The sequence below is a fragment of the Manacus candei genome, unplaced genomic scaffold (genome assembly GCF_025592945.1).
Source record: "Manacus candei isolate 608988 ecotype Guabito, Panama unplaced genomic scaffold, ASM2559294v1 h1tg000073l, whole genome shotgun sequence".
Taxonomy (NCBI): domain Eukaryota; kingdom Metazoa; phylum Chordata; class Aves; order Passeriformes; family Pipridae; genus Manacus; species Manacus candei.
This window is the reverse complement of record NW_026138121.1, coordinates 2323599-2342010: the sequence shown is the minus strand read 5'-3', so window position 1 is coordinate 2342010 and position 18412 is coordinate 2323599. Positions and strand designations below refer to the sequence as shown.

At 45.7% G+C, this 18412-nt stretch overlaps 1 protein-coding gene across 1 annotated transcript in view; it reads right to left on the bottom strand.

Moving 5' to 3' along the window:
• Window positions 1–1295: 1295 nt before the first annotated feature.
• Window positions 1296–18412, bottom strand: part of SRGAP2 (SLIT-ROBO Rho GTPase activating protein 2) — a 108491-nt gene continuing 91374 nt past the window's right edge. The window contains exons 19-23 of the mRNA XM_051808540.1: window positions 17903–17982; window positions 13664–13844; window positions 12866–13012; window positions 10432–10759; window positions 1296–7453 (exon numbers count right to left, since the gene is read on the bottom strand). Coding sequence (XP_051664500.1) covers window positions 7070–7453; window positions 10432–10759; window positions 12866–13012; window positions 13664–13844; window positions 17903–17982 — 1120 coding nt within the window. The 3' untranslated portion in view covers window positions 1296–7069. The remainder of the gene's footprint in view (window positions 7454–10431; window positions 10760–12865; window positions 13013–13663; window positions 13845–17902; window positions 17983–18412) is intronic.

Here is an 18412-nt window from a genome sequence, read left to right as displayed (position 1 = left end):
GTTTGTGAGGGAGGATCAGACCTCCCTGCAGTTTGATGCCATCAGAGGGTTTAAGGGATGAATCACAGTGTCCTCTACTACTGGACAGCAGGGACCCAAAGAAAATCAAAAATCATTTGTTATCTGTGTCACCCCATTGCCTTTCTGACTCCTACTTCTTGTCTAAAAAGCAAAAAACCACCACCTACATGCCACTGGGCCCAGCCTGCTTTAGGGTATTACCACATAAGCTGCTGTGATTTGGGCTACTAATCTAAGAAGTAAAAGCATCCTGAGTTTCCAGCTCTTGAGTCCCTAAAAGAGATGTGGGACAGGGAGCACAGGGATGCTCCATCCCCTCGGGAGCTCACCCCAGGGACAGCGGGGACAGCTGTCCACAGCTCACTCCCATCTGAGCACAAAATGTCTTGATTAAACATCAAGACATCACCATAAATAGGTAATTCCTTGATATCTAAACAAAGGGAATCCAAAAATGACACAGCCCTGCCACGTTTTCCCCTCCGTGCTCTGGAAAAGGCCTATTGAAAAACCAAGGCTGGGGAAAGCTGGTAATAATAATAATAATAATGATCCAGTCCATAATCTCAATCTTAAATCCTCTTTCCTGAGACAGTTGGGGGTCCATCCTCTCCAGGAAAATGAGGAAGATTAAGCATTTTTAAATCAGGTCATTGCAAGGGAAGTGTTTGCCCTGTGGAATCCTGCTGGTGGTGGTCGGTGCGTGCAAGCCCAGGGTGGGGGGACAGCGGAGTCACAGAATCCCAGAATGGTTTGGATTGGAAGAGACTTTAAAGTCAATCCAGTTCCAGCCCCCTGTCATGGGCAGGGACACCTTCCACCAGCCCAACTTGCTCCAAGCCCCGTCCAACCTGGCCTTGGGCAGTTCCAGGGATGGGGCAGCCACAGCTTCTCTGGGCAACCCGTGCCAGGGTCTCCCCACCCTCACAGGGAAGCATTTCTTCCTAAAACCCAATCTAAACCAACTTTCCTTCAGTTTGAGGCCATTCTCCCTTGTCCTATCACTACCTGCCCGTGTGAGTCCCTTGTCCTTTGGATCCCCCTTATCCCTGGGCCACAATGATGCTCCTTCCCTGCTGGGATCGAGTGTCCCAGTGCCTGTGAATGACACTCTGTATTCCTGAATCCTGCAGATTCTTCCTCACCTACTTACCAGTGCCTGTAGCAACAACCCTGAGGATTCCAAAAGCCCCCACAGGCCATGCTCACCCTCTCTCCCACTCAAACCCAGCCACCCACACTCGCTCCAGACATCACACACCGGCACCCTCAGGTCAGTGTTTCCACCATACCCAAAACATTTATTTCTCCAAAACTATTGCTAATGACAATGGATACATTTTGTTGCCCCAGCATGGACTGAACATTTCCAACACATCGACTCCTAATACTGTACAATACTGTACCAAAAGGGGGAGGGGGGGGGGAAAAAAAAAAAAAGAAGGCTGTACCTCCATATTGTACAGAGTTCTATATACAAAGTACAATTTTACACAGTTTAATATATACACCGTATATATATTGGTGTAGAAGACATGAAACAATGGAAACTGTTTTAGCAAGAACATTCCATCCCACCATTAAACAACTGCTGTCGACGACCCCAACCCCAACGCACCGTACGAGCCACCACAGGACCGAGGTTCAGACAGAAAACACACATTTCTAGACTTTGCAACCCCACTTTTCCAACGTTACAGCAGAGCCACATCACTGCGATCCCTTCAAATCAGAGATGGTTTTCAGTAATTGCCCCCCCGCTTTGGCTACATAGAGCTGGTCTTTTTGAAGAACCTGCTGCTCACAAGTATTGCTCCAGCAGTTTGGCACACTCACGAGTCCAGTCCTTTGGACTTGGCTTATTCACATCTCAGGGCTCCGCCTGGAGAAAAGGCTGGTGAAGTCCACCTCAGGAGTAAGGTTACTACAGTGCCTTGAAAAGGACGGGTCCATCTACAATTTCCACTGCAAACTGCTAAATATTTACCCTGTATGAAGCTTGGTAGATCAAGTATTAGTACAGCAGGGAGCTGCCCTCCCTCTCCACCTTTGCCTCTTTTTGGCCCATCGTTGAAAAGCAATGCTTTTGTCCCAAACTACGTTATAGGAAGCACAAAATAGAACAGGAAAAAAAAAAAACCCAAAACCAAACCAACCAACCAAACCTGACGTTTTCCAGGCCTTGAACTGCTGTTTTGGCATCTCGAGAGCCACCAAAATAGATGGTTTGTTCCTAGAACCGAGCCTGGAAAAGAATCCATCTGCCTTCAGGCGGCGGCGGCAGAGCCTGGAACCACTTGTGCGTGACACAGCCGGGGCCATCCCGGCCCCACAGGCACAAGGCAGAGGGTCAAGTATTTGTATTTTCTTTTTTTTTTTCAAGTACCAGGTTGTCACACGGACACAGAGACACGCAGAGAGCTGATCTGGAAAGAGCTCAGACCCCAAAGTTCAGTCCATGAAGTGCTCGGTGTTTTCCCAGAGCTGGCGCTGGGAGCATCCCTGTGGGGAACAAACAACGTCCCCCATGAGAGAGAGAACACCCTTTTCTTCTACCAGGCCACTAAAGAAACAGCTTTATGTCTCCAACTGCATTTGAGGGGCATTAGCCAAGGTCAGATAAACCCACAACAGGGCCTGTCATTTTTGTGAAAGCTAAAAATCTCAAAATAAATAAATCCCCATCTTGTTAAACTCGTTTTCGGCCCACGACAGGCTCCTAAAGTGAGGGAAATGCCCCAGTGCTCCTGTGTTTCTTTGTTTTTGAAAGCAGTTTTCCTTGCTTGTGGTTCACAGGTCAGCAAGTAAAAATATATTTATACTTAGGAGCACATCCCTGCAAAGTCAGGGCTTGATCCTGCCAGGCACAGGTATCCCCTCCTCTGGCCACCAAACCACACTCCAAGGGACAGGGGCACATCCTTCAACTCCCACACGTCCTCATGGATGTGCAGGACTGGGGCCAGAGCCTCTTACTGAGTCAAACTGTCTCAAACTGGGATTTTTGGGGATTTTCCCCTCATTATTGTTGCCTTAACTAACAACCTACGCCCCACTGAGACCACCACCTCATTTTAAGTGTTCCCTCAACATGGATCCCACCAGCAATGGAGCGTTTCCACCCTACCTGGTCCACAGGTCTGGAAAAGGATCTGAAGTGCTAACAACTGGAGACATCGATTTCTGCGGAAGAACATCTCTCAAAAGCCCCATAAATCCCCAAATCTATACAACCTTCAACTGAATTTGAGGTTTTTGACGCACAGAAGAAGAGAAATAAGGCAGCAAACTCCACCTGCAGTGAACTTCTCTCGTCCCAGTATTGCTGGAGCTCTTCCAAGTGCGCCGGGTCGCCCCTTGTACCAAGTGCAAGGTGAGGGAACTACAACAGATGGAATTTCTTGCCAAACCGAAGCGTTTCGATTCGGTAAATAAATTTATGAGAACTCGGTTATCTTAACCTACTTTTGTGCAAGAACAATCTTGCCTTAAAAAAAAAAAAAAGAAAAAAAAATAATTTTTAAAAAAAGAAAAAAAAAATCAACAAAAAAACTCCCAAAACCCAACACATGAGGTATTCAGCACAGGAAACCCAAAGACTCCTTTCGAACAGGTATCAAAATACAGACATATACAACGATTTTTTTTTTTCTGCTGTCACAGTGCACTCTAATTATTTACTCATTTTTCATTGCAATAGAATATCCAGTACAGATAAAGTGAGAGAATCTGATCGTGCCCCACTGCTTTGACACGAAGGACAAATTTACAATTTATCAACTGCAAGCCTTTGGATGCCCTCGAGAGGCAGAAATTTAGCACTGGTTAAAGCACACTGCTCCATTCCCAACTAGGGAAATAAGCCAGAAAAGGTTCGAGCTTCAGAAACTATTCAGATCACCTAAAACTGTGTTCTATTTCAAAAGTTTTTGCTTTGGATTATTCCAATCCAACACCCGATGAACAAGGGTGAACACCCCGTTGTTCATCCCGAGCACTATCGAACAGACAGACGTTATTCCAGTTATCCAACACTTCTTGTCTTTACATTTGACACGAACATTACGTAAAAAAGTCACGGAAAAGAGAATTCCTACGGAAGAGCTAATATTTCTTCGGAACATGAAGATATGAAGCGACGTTGGCACCTCCCCAAGCAAACCACTGCGCCGTCCTTGCCCACCCTACGCCGGTCTCTTCTCCCGCAGGGAGCGGCACCGACTTTCCCAGTCCCTCCTTCCCACCTCTCCAGCAGCGACCCCGGGCATTAAACCCTCGTGGCAAACCTTCTCTTGGCCTTGTGTGTTCACAGAGTGAAGCAGGCAAGGTGAAATCCTCTTTTTCCTGGTTTGGCGTTCGATTCCCCCGCGTGTTGAGTTTTTCTGCCGGCCGGGCAGACCCGGAGCACGAGGGAGAGGAAGGATGACCTTCAGCCTGTCATATTGCTTGCTGTAAATGTTAAGTGTCAATCACAGTGCACACCAGAATTCCAGTTGAGTTGCTCCATATACAGGTTATCCTGCCAAGCACATTCCCCTTGGCAGCAGGATTGTCCCAGAGCTGTGGATGCTAGAGAAGCACAGTAATTCAGATACAGACAGTTGCTGTTACAGTAACCTGAAGTCTTTTTTTTTTTGTTGTTGCTGTTGTTTAAATCTCCTAATTTCACACTTCAGACCTGGAAGATAGAAAAGAGCATCTCCTCCAATGTGCTGTGCGTGGCTGGACACTTATTCTTAGAAACATGAACGCTAGGCATAAAAATAGAAAGAAAATAAGGCATTACAAATGAGTTGAAGTCGATTTACAGAGATCCTGCTCCTGATACAGATTAACTTTGGTCATTTACGACCAAAAAAAAAGAAAAGAAAACCAAAAAAATTCCTACTTAAAAGGAAATGCCAGCAAGTTCTGCCTGAGCAAAAAATTACAAGTTTAATTAATTCTATTTTTCCCCAAAAGAACGAGTGATTCCTTGGTGGTAGAAGTCCATCAGAACCTGAGAGCAAAGGTCGCCGGTCGCGCCGTTGGGATCTTCTGTGAGGTCCAGTGACAGTCACACACGTACCATGGGGCTTCCCCAGGGAAAGCTGAGGAGAAATGGATAACAAAGAGTGTTCTCACTGAAATCTTTCCAGTGTTCCACAATTTTCTTAATTTAGGGCACAGAGGAAGTTGGTGTTTTGAAAAGCCATCATTAATAGGGATTGATTGCTCCTGTAGAGGGAGGGGGGGCTGTGCGTGTGGGGACGGGCAGGGACACAGGAAAACCCTGCTCCGTTTTTCCAAGTAACATCCTAAATTAATGAGAAAAAACCCATTTCAGCAGCCCTTCTTAGAAAAGCACGTTTTGTTTCTTCTTTTTTAATTACTAAGTGCCAATTAAACCGACATCACAGTCACGGGGAACCCACAAACTGGAAAGAAACTCAGCTAAACGGGCAAGAAAAATGATTTTTCTTATCTTGCCCTTGCCTGAATTTGTCTGATGAACACATGAGATGTGCAGCTTGTTTTAACATCCCAGAAAAGTTTAGGAACAAGGAGAACCAGAGTCAGCCAGGACTGTGAATCTTCCTTAGCGCTGCAAGTGGCACATGCCTTTGTTGTGGGTTTTTTTGTTTGTTTGTTTGTTTTTAATTATTATTATTATTAAATTAAATAAACATGAGCATTGTGGAGAATTCCCAGAGGAGTACAAAAGAGTCCTTGCAGCCTGTGGGCAGCTGGAGCGTTTGCTGCCTACAGATAAATACAAATACCACGAATCTATTCACAGGTCCGAGTCCTAGGGAGGAGCCACGCCAAGGGACACGCAGGGAAGCCACTCCAGAAGCCACGTGTGCTGTCACATCACTGTCCCCAGCGGCGTTTCCTGCCCTGCTCTATAAGAGCAGAGATCCCTAAATCGAGTCACGGCCACCGACCGAAGCGTTGGCAACCAGAAAGAGGGAGAAGGTAGGAAGTTTGAAAACTTCTGATAGAAGTTGTGTTTTTTTTTTTTACAGTGCTTGTCACTGGGATTTTGGTGAGGATCCATCCTGACGTGTGATCAGACCGAGGATTGTGTGCGTTAGGAAGCGGGCTCCTGTCAGGGGACGCTTGAGCTTTCCAAATGAACTTGTTTTTTACATTCAGTCTCCCGAGAGCACACACCACATCAGAGCCCGCGGGCTGGAAGTCACGCTGAAACAATAAAGTTGTTTTTAAATATGGGAGAGCAAAGGGGGGAAAAACCAGCTCGATTGTCCATAAGCAACAACTGGGCTCTTTGTTATGCTCCTAAACCTCAGGAGCAGGTTTGTTTATATTTGCACAGACACACATTACATAGAACTCCACAAAAATCTAAGAGTGTTCCAGAGTAAACTATTTTTCATGACAAGTGTCAACTAAAGCATGAGGCTGGATGGCCAAGGGTTTTGGCCCCGGGGAGGGGGAAGGAAGGGGGAGCAAACAAACAAAACCAGAGGATGTGATGGAAGTCAAGACAGACCCTTAAACCACCGTGGCACCGGCGGGCGACAGAATAATAATAATAATAATAATGCACAAGAAACAGGCATGTCCAAGCTCCACGTAACCAGTGGCACCAAAACATGCAAGAGACTAAAATCTATCCTATTGTTTCCCTGTGATAAATGAAACACAGAATATATAAGTCACTACACCAGTATCCAAAAACAGGATGCCACTGAGTGTTTCTTTCAGCGGCCAAACACTTGGACAAGGCATCAACCAGAAACCAAGATCCAACTCATCCCTCCTGTGTGTGTTTTCCTGCTCAGCTTCACAGTGACCCGACTCCGGATTTCCCCGAGCGTGGCAGGAACCGCTTTGCCCCACACACATCAGCCATGTGGGGACGTGGGACGAGGTTGTTACCACTCAGTTCGCTCCCGGGAAGAGCGAGTGGCAGTTTCACAACTAAACCTTCAAGTTCGGGAAAAAAAAAAAAATCACTTAAATAGGAATTTTAACGTCTTTGTAACGGAGTCTCTCCATCCGCAGCGGTAAGAGCCGTCTCCACGGAGCAGCCCCGAGTTCATCACACAGTACAGGACTTGTCAGGGGGCTGCTGGGAGGCGGAGGAGGCCACGCCGGGGCTCGTGGCGCTGGTTTTGGGGAACACGGCGGGTTTGGGGCGGGTGGCCGGAGGTTTCACCTGCGTGGTCATTTTGACGGACTTGACGGGCCGGAAGGTGCACGGAATGTCCCCGGCCGTGCTGGCACTGCGCTGGAAGGGCGGCTCAGAGTCCTTGAGGAGCTGGGTGTGCAGAGGGCTGGAGGGTTCCGAGGTGGGGGCCACCACGGGGGACGTTTTCAAGGGCTCCAGGGTGTCCAGGACAACGTCCGGCGTGTGCTTGACGCTGCTCTGCCTCTCCAGCTCCCGCAGCTCGTTCAGAGCAGAGTTCATGGTGGCTTCAATGTCCTGCAAACACAGAGGAGAAACCCAGTGAATAGAGCCCAGACACAGAAATATATAAATATCAATATATATATAAATATCTAATTAACTTATATATTAATATTTAATTTAATTAATATATAATATATAAAATATTAATATATAAAAATACGAATATAAAAATATACATAAATATATAAAAATATCTATAAATGTATGTTATATAAATATAAAATTATAGGTAGAAATATATAAACACAAATATATAGACATATAAATACAGATATAGATATAAAATATAGATATAAATATATAAATACAAATATAGACATAAATATATAAATACCAATATAGATATATATACACATACAAATATAAATATACACACACAAATATATAAATACAAATATATATAAAACATAGATATAAATATATAAATACAGATTAAATATAGAGAGATATAAATATGTCTCTATATATCTATATTACATATAGGTATATATTACATATATATAGATATATACAGATATATCTATATCTATCTATCTATATATATAGATATATCTATATATATCTATATCTATAGATATCTATATTACATATAGATATATAGAGACGTCTATATGTAATCTAGATATACAATTATATAAAATAAATATTAAATACAATATACAATATAGAATATATAAAAATGATAAAACTACAGAGAATGTATAATAATAATTATATTATATAAAATATATCTATATAAATATACAATATATAGATATATCAATAGATATAAATATAGAAATACTTATATATTTATAATATATGTTATATATAAATATGTATCTGTATATAGATATTAAAAAGTATATAAATATATAAATATATAATATATAGATATATCAATAGATATAAATATATAAATACTTATGTATTTATAATATATATTATATATAAATATGTATCTGTATATAGATATTAAAAAGTAAAATTTTAGCATTTTAGAACACGCAGAAGATACCAGAAACACGTATAGAAATTCAAGCTGGCACTTCTCCTTCCTCTTATAAAATATCACAGTTATTAACAAATAAATATAAAGAGAGTTTTGAGACAAAAATGTGGTGGTTCTGTCTCAGCTGGAGCAGGACCTACACTGGTGAACCCAGCGAGGCACAGAATTCCCTGGGGAGCAGGAGAGCTCAGCCCTGCTCTGACTCACACTTTGGCCACAGCTTTTCAGCTTCCTCCCGAGGTTTTTCAGGGGGTGGGGAAGGTAAATCAGTCAAGGAATGGTGGAATAAAGCAGAGACAGTAATCTGACACCTCCCAGTCTGTCCTGAGGCCAGGCAGATTTTAGTTCTGTGTTTGGGGGAATATGTAAGATGCACAAGGGTTATTAGATGGTGTCTGAAAAGATGTCACAGGGCAGAGAGAAGCACTGATTTAACACAGTCTGATCTTTTTCTCCCTCCTCTTTTTTATTTGTTTTGCCCTCCTCGTTCCTTTTCCTCCCCAGACTCTTCTCCAGTGAAACAATGGAGTGTATGTTCTGGCAGGGAGAGGAGATCCTAACTGATAAAACAAAGAATCTGATTTATATCAACCAAAGCCTTGGAAGGACAGGGAAATATGAAGGCAGCAGGAGCTGTATATTATAATTCCACTGTAACAAATGGGCTAAAGATACTCATAACAGCAAAATACAACCTTCCATCAGAACACCCATCAGGTTTTAATTTGGGTTTATTTATTATTTGGACTTGCTGTTTTGTCAATAAAAATTACGTTTAATTTTCACATATTTTCCCCTCCTCAGAAACCTCCAGAGTCCTGAACCAGGCAGAGCAGTCAGGTCTCCCAGGGCTGGCTTTGTAATCCGAGCCTGGAGCATTCCTTGGCTTTAGATAGATGCATCCATCCCATACTGCAAACAGTTGGTACGGGCAACATGCAAGTGCAGGCACATCCACCAGGGCAGATCCTTCATGGAAGAGGGAAATTGGTAACATTTACATCTTTTGCAGCCTGCCCTTCACTTCAAGGCACTTGCCTGAATAAACAGCTCATGAAAAGCAGCAGGATTATGTTCAGTTGGGTTCTGAAGCCCGTGAGCATATAAAGATGCCACTGGAGCACTGAAGGAGTCAGTAGCCTGCTTTTATTTTGGCTGTGCTGCTCCATGTGCTTCCAATGTCTCACCACAGGCAAGTCTGCACAACTGACAGGAGAATGTTAAGTCGACACTAAATACTTCGCTTTTCTCGGGGTCTTGGAGTTGTGATTGTTTAATTCCTTGCTGACAGCTTTGAAATCTGTGTCACTGTCTGAAATGGACGCTTTTTATTGTTGAAATTAAATTCTGAATAATGAACAGGGCCAAGTTTTTATGGAGGAAGGAGCTGACTGTTTATATTCCCTCATGAAAGCAGCCTCAGTGCCTTGCACAAAGCAAGGATGAAAGGGTAGACTCAAGCTGTGTTGTAAGTTAATATTGCATTGAGAGGATCACGGGGTAGTTGGGGTTGGAAGGGACTTCTGGAGATCACCCAGTGCAACCCCCCTGCCAAGGGAGGGTCACCTGGAGCAGGTGACACAGGAACACATCCAGGTGGGTTTGGGATGTCTCCAGAGGGAGAGACTCCATGCCCTCCCTGGGCAGCTGTTCCAGGGTTCTGCCACCTCCATGGAAAGAAGTTCTTCCTCAAGTTGAGGTGGAAGTTGTTGTGTTTTAGTTTATGGCTGTGGTTCTTTGTCCTGTCACTGAACAGAGTCTGGCACCATCCTCTGATACCCCTTGGAGATATTTGTAAGGATTGACGAGATCCCCTCTCAGTTTTCTTTTCTCCAGCCTACCCAGGCCCAGCTCCTGCAGTCTCTCACCATGACAGAGATGGTCCATCCCCCAGAAGGGAACGGACACGAGATTAAATCAGACTTCGCATTAAAACACCTCATTAAAAAATCCTTCAAATTTCCAAGCCAAGCCTTTAGGGCAACCCCCTCCTCCTTACCTGTGCAATGACCTCGGGGTCCATGGGCCGGTGGTTGTTGAAGCTCTTGGACCTCCCTGCTGTGACAGTTTTCCGGATCTGGGGGCTGTCGATCCTGTTCTTCAGCGACGAGTGTCGGCTGATGGAATTGAGGCTGCCGTGGCCACTGATGGAGCATTTATCTGGAACCTCCTTGGGAAGACTTTGGCTCATAATGGGCTGAGATGAGGGTCTGGAACCGGCTATGGCTCCGGGGGAGGCTGGTTCTGCCAGTGAACTACCTAGTCCATGGCTGTCACTTTGACGGAAGGCTCTTCTGATGCTGCCTGACTCTGGTTTCTTTCTTTGCCTTCAGTCACAAAAGCAAAACAAGTCAATACAAGCAGGTACAAACAACCAGCTGTCATTTTTTTTGAAGATATCCCCCCAAAAACAACACAGAGGACAATGGGAAGAGACATAAAAAGATAACCCAGATTACAAACACGCCCAGGATTTTAGGAGTGGTTGCGATACAGTGAAATTATAAATCGTTCCAGTTCAACACTTCTAACAACGAGGCTGAGTTCTGGCAGCTGGGCACGTTCAGAGCAAAACCAGAAAGCTTGGATGGAACGTGATTAACTTGGTCAAGAGGAAAAGAATCTGTATTTGAAGACAAAAAAAACCCTCTGTGCCTTCAACAGGTTTTGATGATGTGTTTTTATTACATTCGAAGAGCAGAGCTACAATTTTTGACTGGAGGACACAGTATAAGTCTACTAAGCTCCTGGCCCAAGGCATCAAGTTATTATTTTCAGAGATCAGCAAGCAAAGAACCCCAGTGTGGGGTTAATGATCATTTCCAATATTTGCTGGTGGTAAGAGGTGGTTCTTTTTCATGGCTCTGGCAGGACCACAAGGCACTTTTCTATGCAGGGCTACAGATAAACCAAAAGATGATGTCAAATGGATGAACTGCTCCAAAGAATTTAGTTTCTACCCCAGCACCTTGCGGTCTGACAGCACGATTCCTCTCAAATCATAGGAAGGCCAATGCAGCAGAATACTTTATGCCATAGGTCTGAAGCTTGGCATCCATTATACAGGGAAGGATCCATTTATATATAGCACCAGCCCCATGAATAACTGCAAGAAAGTGTTAACTCCAGTAGGATTTTGGCATCCAAATAATAATTCAGTGGGTGGCACAACTGTCATTGCGAAACCATCTGATTTAATTTTGCTCAAGTCTGTTCACACATAGGTCAGAAGATTCATTCCTAAAGAAAAAACAACAAAATGAGTCTTATGCTACTGTTGCTAAATATCAGGTTCCCTAGTAAAGGGAAAAAAAAAAACTGGAGTGGACATTACCCAGGCTTCTTAAAAACACTACACACAACACTACCAAAGCCAGCAGATGGTGAAGCTCCAACATAGGTCTGTGATTACACAAATCTCTCCATAACTGGCAGAATGGCTACTTCAGTGGCTCAGACAATAAATATCATAAAGGAAAGCCCAGATCCCAAGCTGATGCAGATTAACATGGCTTCAAAGATATCAGTGGAGCTCTGCTGAATCCCATAACTAAAGACCAGGCCCTCTAGGCCATAAGCAGGTCCAAACCTTTTAAAAGGATGCATTTCTGTTAATGCCTTTATAGACTACATTCTGTTAAATTAACTGAAGGTTAAGACTATCCCCTCCCATCAAACTGTAATTATCACATAATACCTTCACTGCACAATAGAGATGTGGGGGTTTTAATGCTAAGGAAATAATCAGAAAGATAAGTCTGCTCCAGAAAAATGAAATAACAGATCATGAAATTTAGTCTGTTACTGGCTTGATTTTTTCAGCTTTTTTACTATGTTGAGTGTTGGCTAAGGCAACAATTTCTGGTAGAGAAAGTAAGGTTAGAGCAACAGGGGGTTGTGCTGTTCCACTGCAAGCATATGGTTAGTAACCTGAGGTGAGAAGTGCTGGAGAAACTAGAGAGTGTTACAGGCAGTGCCAGATGGTGGGACTTCAGGAATGGCATTTATCACAAAATGGGACACCAGTTTCTGAAGGAATTGTCCCCCCACCCCATCAAACAAAACTTGTTAAATGTGGACAAGACACGACAGATCACGGAACGCAACAACGAATGGGGACGCACGATACAAGATCTCACTCCACCATTCCCCTCCCTTCCTCTGCTTAGCTCTTAAAATAGGGCATATTTGGGAAAACAGGAACAGATGGCACCTTGGGGACAGGGAAGAGCAGCCAGTGGGGTTTTAAATGAGCATTGGCCACACTGGTGACAGAGCTCGGGCAGCAAAACGTGAGTGGGTTAGAAGAGGGGGAAGCAGAGAAGAATGGTGGCAGTGCTGGTTAATGAACCTTTGTCAGGGAAGGAAGGATTTCACTGGGCTCATCACCAAGCTCTTTACAGTTCAGGAAAACAATGCAAGGCTGTTCTTACTTGTTGATGTTTGCAAGGTAAATATCTGCGACGTGCCCCCCGCTTGGGCAGCTGGCACCAGCTCTGGCTGTCACTTTTTCTTCTGGTGGCTCAGAGTTTATTTCTATTTCAGACTTCGGGCTGGACCTTTCTGAGATTCCATCCTCACTAGGAAGGAGGAGGGAAGCACATCACAACCAGAACAGGACCAACAGCACTGAATTTCAAATGCAGCACTGTGCATGAAAACACACACACGGGCCAGCAGCACAGTGCTGGTGTCTTTCTCTTAAGAATCATTAGATATCCTTCAAATCATAGAATGGTTTTCTGGAAGGGATCTTCAAGATTATCCAGTTCCACTCCCCCTGCCATGGGTAGGGACACCTTCCACTAGCCCAGGTTGCTCCAAGCCCTGTCCAACCTGGCCTTGGACACTTCCAGGGATGGGGCAGCCACAGCTTCTCTGGGCAACCTGTGCCAGGGTCTCCCCACCCTCACAGGAAGAATTTTCTCCTGATATCCAACCTAAACCTGCCCTCCTGCAGCTTAAGGCCATTCCCCCTTGAAAAATCCCCCTCCAGCCTGAGAGCCTGACTCCTGTGAGCAACCTGCAGATCCCAGCTCTGCATCTTTCCCAGGCACCAGAACCATTCTGACACCTCCACACCCGTGGGCAGTGACACCTCCCCGAGCTCTGCCCGCTCCCCTTCCCGCAGGGGAGGCTGAAGGAGGAACTGCCCCCACCTGGTGCCAACACCTTGGCACAAACACTCCCCTCCACACCCGAGTTTTTGGCAAGGCCAGGGTGGCACATACGTGTCCTGGACGACGATGTACTGGTGGGGGATGAGGCCGTCGATCCCGTTGTGCCGTCCCTCCCACCAGTCGTCCGAGGCCCGCTGGTAGAGCAGGAGGGAGGCTCCTTTTTTGAAGGACAGCTCTCGTGCTGTCCTGCCAAGGTAGTCAAACTTTGCTATTGCTTCTATGGGCTCACACTCTAAGGAGACAGAAGGGAACAAACAACAATTCACTAAACATTTGGGTTTATTAAGTATTAGCTGTTTAAACCCGCAGGCGAGAGCATGAAGAGGATGAAGTGTTGCTGCTTAAGGCTGCAGTGTTTTGAAGCAGCAAAATTCAGAGGGGAACTCCCCTAAAACGTGTGGACTTTGCACTTTTACCATTTGCCTAATCTCTGCATCCATGTTTTCCAAGTCATAAACCCACTCACAGCGATTCAAGCCTACATTGCCATGGAAGTGGCAATGTTAAAATTAGTGTCTCCTCGAACCAAAAAGCATTTCAAAGCTGGGTAGCAACCAGGTGTGTCCCAGACAACAATCTGCCTATGGTACACTTCCTTCAAGGCAGTTAAGCTGAACCTCCCAGGCAGGCAGGAGTTGTTATTAGCATTTGGGGAGGGAAACATCCTCTCATTCCAAGCTGCTTCAGAAATAAAGGGTCTATTCAGAGGGAAATCTCCGCTGCCTGCGAGGTTCACCTGACCCAGGAGACCGGATTCTGGCACCGTGGGAGGCCGTGCTATTCATCCAACTGTCATGGAAGCTCAGGAAAACATCCAGGGCCTCCACTGCTGTGCTTTGTGCAGTGATGGGGAGGGTGAGCTGCTTCCCAGCTCCGTCCAGCTGGGATGCTCCGTGTCCGCCGAGCACAGAGGGATCACGCCTGGAGCTGCCCAACGTGCTCCAAACCTGCCTGCAAAGCTCACAGAGGAGCTCCAGCCATGCCCTGTCTGCAACCAGCCACTAATCCAGGTCCCTGCAGGACTCTAGTATTATACAGAGGGACAATAAGGGCATTTAGACACTCAGGAAGATCAATATGAAATTCATGCGGATTATTTTTAAGACTTTGAAATTTTGACACTGGTTGAGTCTAAATATATATTAAGCCAGCTCCCAATTCTAGGTAGGAATCAGGGGAATGGGGATGAGCTCAACCACACAGCCCCAGTGGACTTGCTTCATTACTTTAAAGGAGCTTTAACACAGCCAAGCAGTCCATGGAAATTTGAGTTCTTTCCTGGAGAAAGAGATTTGTGCTTCCTCTTCCCGGACCAGGAAAGGTCCACTATTCCATACAGAGATCTCCCCTGCATCACAGGAAGCTTCTACAGTGCAAGAGCCAGACAAATAACACTGGAAGGCCAAACATGAGCCACAGCTTTTGCAGTTATTCCTTGGGAGAGCAGATGCTCAAGAATTGGGTCTCCATGTCTGTTCACAGGCAGGCAAGGCTTGATAAAATAAATGGTGAATATGTGGCTGAAGCTCATCAACCAAGCTGAGGGAGCAGAGCAGAAGCATCTCATCCCAAAAAGCCCCACCAGCATCTGAGTTACCCAGCACAAAGTGACCAAGAGCTGAGGGCAAATGGCAACAAGATCAGTCAGATCCACCCCCCCCCAATAATTCCTCCATTGCTAAACCCAACAGCTCAGAATTCTCCCAACCACACATTTCAGGTAAGCCTGTGGGTCAGCCTCACACAAAATCCCATTATCAGCCCTCAGCAACCAGGCAGGGATTTGGAAGGCTGGGAAAAGCCTGGCCCAGCTCTCAGCTGCCCAAAGCCCGTGGTGAGCCCTGTTTGGCTCCTTCTTTCCTCTTGCTTGTTTTGCCTCGGGAGCCAGTTTCTTCCTAACACTAAAAACCCCAATTATGCTGCTTTCTGGTGTCCCCCTGCATTTAGGAAAGGGGTGGGAGTGTGGTTTGGTACATTCCATCTGTTTCATTAGGAAGTGTTTATTGTTCCAGATGAGAGCGGCACTCAGGTTTCTTATGTTTCCAATTTGCTTTTTAGGACTCTGGCTCTTCTCCAGAGAACTGATTTTTAGACTTTAATTTCCAGTAGCTTTTTTCCTACTACACTTTCAGACAAGAAAGCTGTGTGAATAAAGAGCAATAAGGCTAAGCCAAACAATTCCCCCTGCCAGGCTGAGAGCCTGGGCAGGAAAGCAGCAGATTCAAATGTTTCCACTCATATGTGTAATTTAACAAACATATAATCTGCTTGTTTTTCAGCATTTCTGACCTCTTATACCTGTCTCAAACCAGAGTGTCCTCTCACTGGTACAGTGAGGCTGCAGAACAGCTCGGATGCTCTTCAAAACAAGACCTCTTCCCCCCACCCCAAAATTCCTTCCTTCAGTGAGGGTGTCTGGGATGACAGCTTTGCTTTGGGAAGATTAGTGCCAAGCTCACAAAGAGCTTAAGAAGCAAGTGCTAAAGAATCTAAAGACTGAAAGAGGGAGAAAAACCCAGGAACACCCATCCCAGAGTCCTGGTGCTGTACCTGCACTGCTGACAGGTATGAGCAAGGTGTGACTCTGCACAGCTCAGTTAGGACATGAGATTCCTCACTTAACCAGACCCTGCAGCTCCCTCAAAGAGATACAGCCCCAGCTCCCTCCTCTGCTTCAGTGCCAAAGGCTCCCTCCCAAATGCTTCCTATGGAATATTCCATGTAGGATGCAGAGCTCCATCCAAAACACCTCCCAGTTTTACCTTGCTCGGGGGCCCCACGCGATCGAGTTCCAGAGGCTGCAGAACAGTGTCCTTCTCTCATCTCTAACTGCTCATTTCTCACTATTGTCCCCCCTTCAGTCACAGAAGAGACCTAAAAACCCCCTCCAGAAACAGCCCCAGTGCCCACCCCAGTGTGGGAGCCTGCAGGCTTTAGTCCCAGGCTGTAGGCAGATGTGGGATGAGTTGGCCTGCCCTTCCTCACAGCTATTAAATTGCTCTTTCTTAGATACAAACTCCAAAAGGACACATTTTCATGCATTTTTAAGAGCTAACACTTGTCAGACAGAACACTCTGTTCAAGACAGAGAGCGAGCTCGTGTTTCATTCCCACAGGCTTTGTGCTCCCTCCCAACAACCTTGGTGAGGAATCACTGTGCCAGTGCTTGACCATGCTGAGGGAGAACTGATTTCCCAGCATTTCTAAACATCCTTTACTTCACCACTGGTGTGTGAACACCAGAGAATCCCAGGATCACTTAGGCTGGAAAAGACTTTTAAGATCACCGAGCCATGAAACCAGTGGGAGCCCAGGGATGCCTTGGGAAGGGTTTGTTGGGCAACTGCTGAAGCAGAGAGGCAGCACAGGAGCACCTGGCAGGGCTGCTGAGCAAATTCCTGACCAGCTCAAAACAGGATGACACCTGATTTTAAGGGAATGGTAACTATTTCCCACCTTTACAACTGAGGTCACAAGTAAAACCATCACAGAACTCGCACAGACAATTGCAAAGGGTCTAAATGCAAGAACAAAATCATACTGTTCAGTATTCCAGGCATCATTGTTTCACACCAGTAATTTAATCTTTCCTCTGCTCTGGATGGGGCTCACAGGATGTTCCCTGTCACAGGAGGAGGCTTGGGAAGTATCAACAACAGACACTCACAACTGCAGTGTCACCTTCTCCTTAGGAAATACTGTGAAATTCTCTCCTCTTTTCACTGATCAGACCAGAAATGTCACAGAGGTCCCCAAGGAAACCCAAAAATTATCAATGAGAGAGGCCCTCAGGACTCCCCACCCTAAAACCTGGCTGTGAGTGGAAGACAAACAGGTTTTGAATTTGTTTTGCTCCCTTCCTTACAGCAGAACCACTGGGGTTCAGAGCACTCAGAACCCCCTGCCAGAGCTCCCAAAAGGGGAAATGCCTGGTACAGGCAGAGGGAGTGGGAGAGCATGATGGAACACATCCAGCCTTTGGCTCTGTGCTTCCACCTTGACTTCCAAATCCAAGCTTGGAGTGTGCCCAGGCCTGCTGCTAAGAAGAGACAACCCCTGAGAAGAAGTGATGGTTTCAAAACACTCAGGTAACTTCTACAGCTCCCTGTCCATCCTACACCTTTTTACTTCTTGGCCCCAAATGCTGCCAATGTGATGTTTCAAGCGACTGTTCTGATTCAAACTCCACTTTGGAGCTAACTTTAAACCTCAATTCCAAGGCACTTCCCTCCCTGCCTCCCCCAGGGCTGGCTGCACCAGTTATCCCAGCAGCTCAGAGGCTTTGCATACCATCATCACTGGTGTGGTGCTCGGCCGTGACGTCCTGCACCGAGTCTTCTGTGGAGGCTCTCTCCCCATGGGGACTCTCACTGCAACAGAAGGGAACAGGGACAGTGCTTTAGACTGATGGAAACTGAGTTTCCTCATCACAGCCATCAGATATAACTGGGAACATCCACATGGGGAGCCAATCTTTAGGCTCCACTGCGACGCTCTGCGGTGCATCTGCACGTGCTGAAGTCAGTGTGTCTGAAAATCAAGCTGAATTCTTATTTGATCAACCAACCCAAGCATCCAGGTTACCCTTCTCGTGTGCTGTCAGCAGTCCAACTTCAACTCTTACAACCTGGACCTCTGGAGAGGCTGAGCAGTCAGGCAGCAGGGGCAAGCTGGGTCCAGCTCCTCTCTGCCATGCCAGGATTATTCCCTCAGCTCTATTCTCCACTGCTCTAATTAGCTCATTAGATGGCTGATGAGAAAGCTGCCACTTCCTGGGGGAAATCATTTCTCGATTCATAA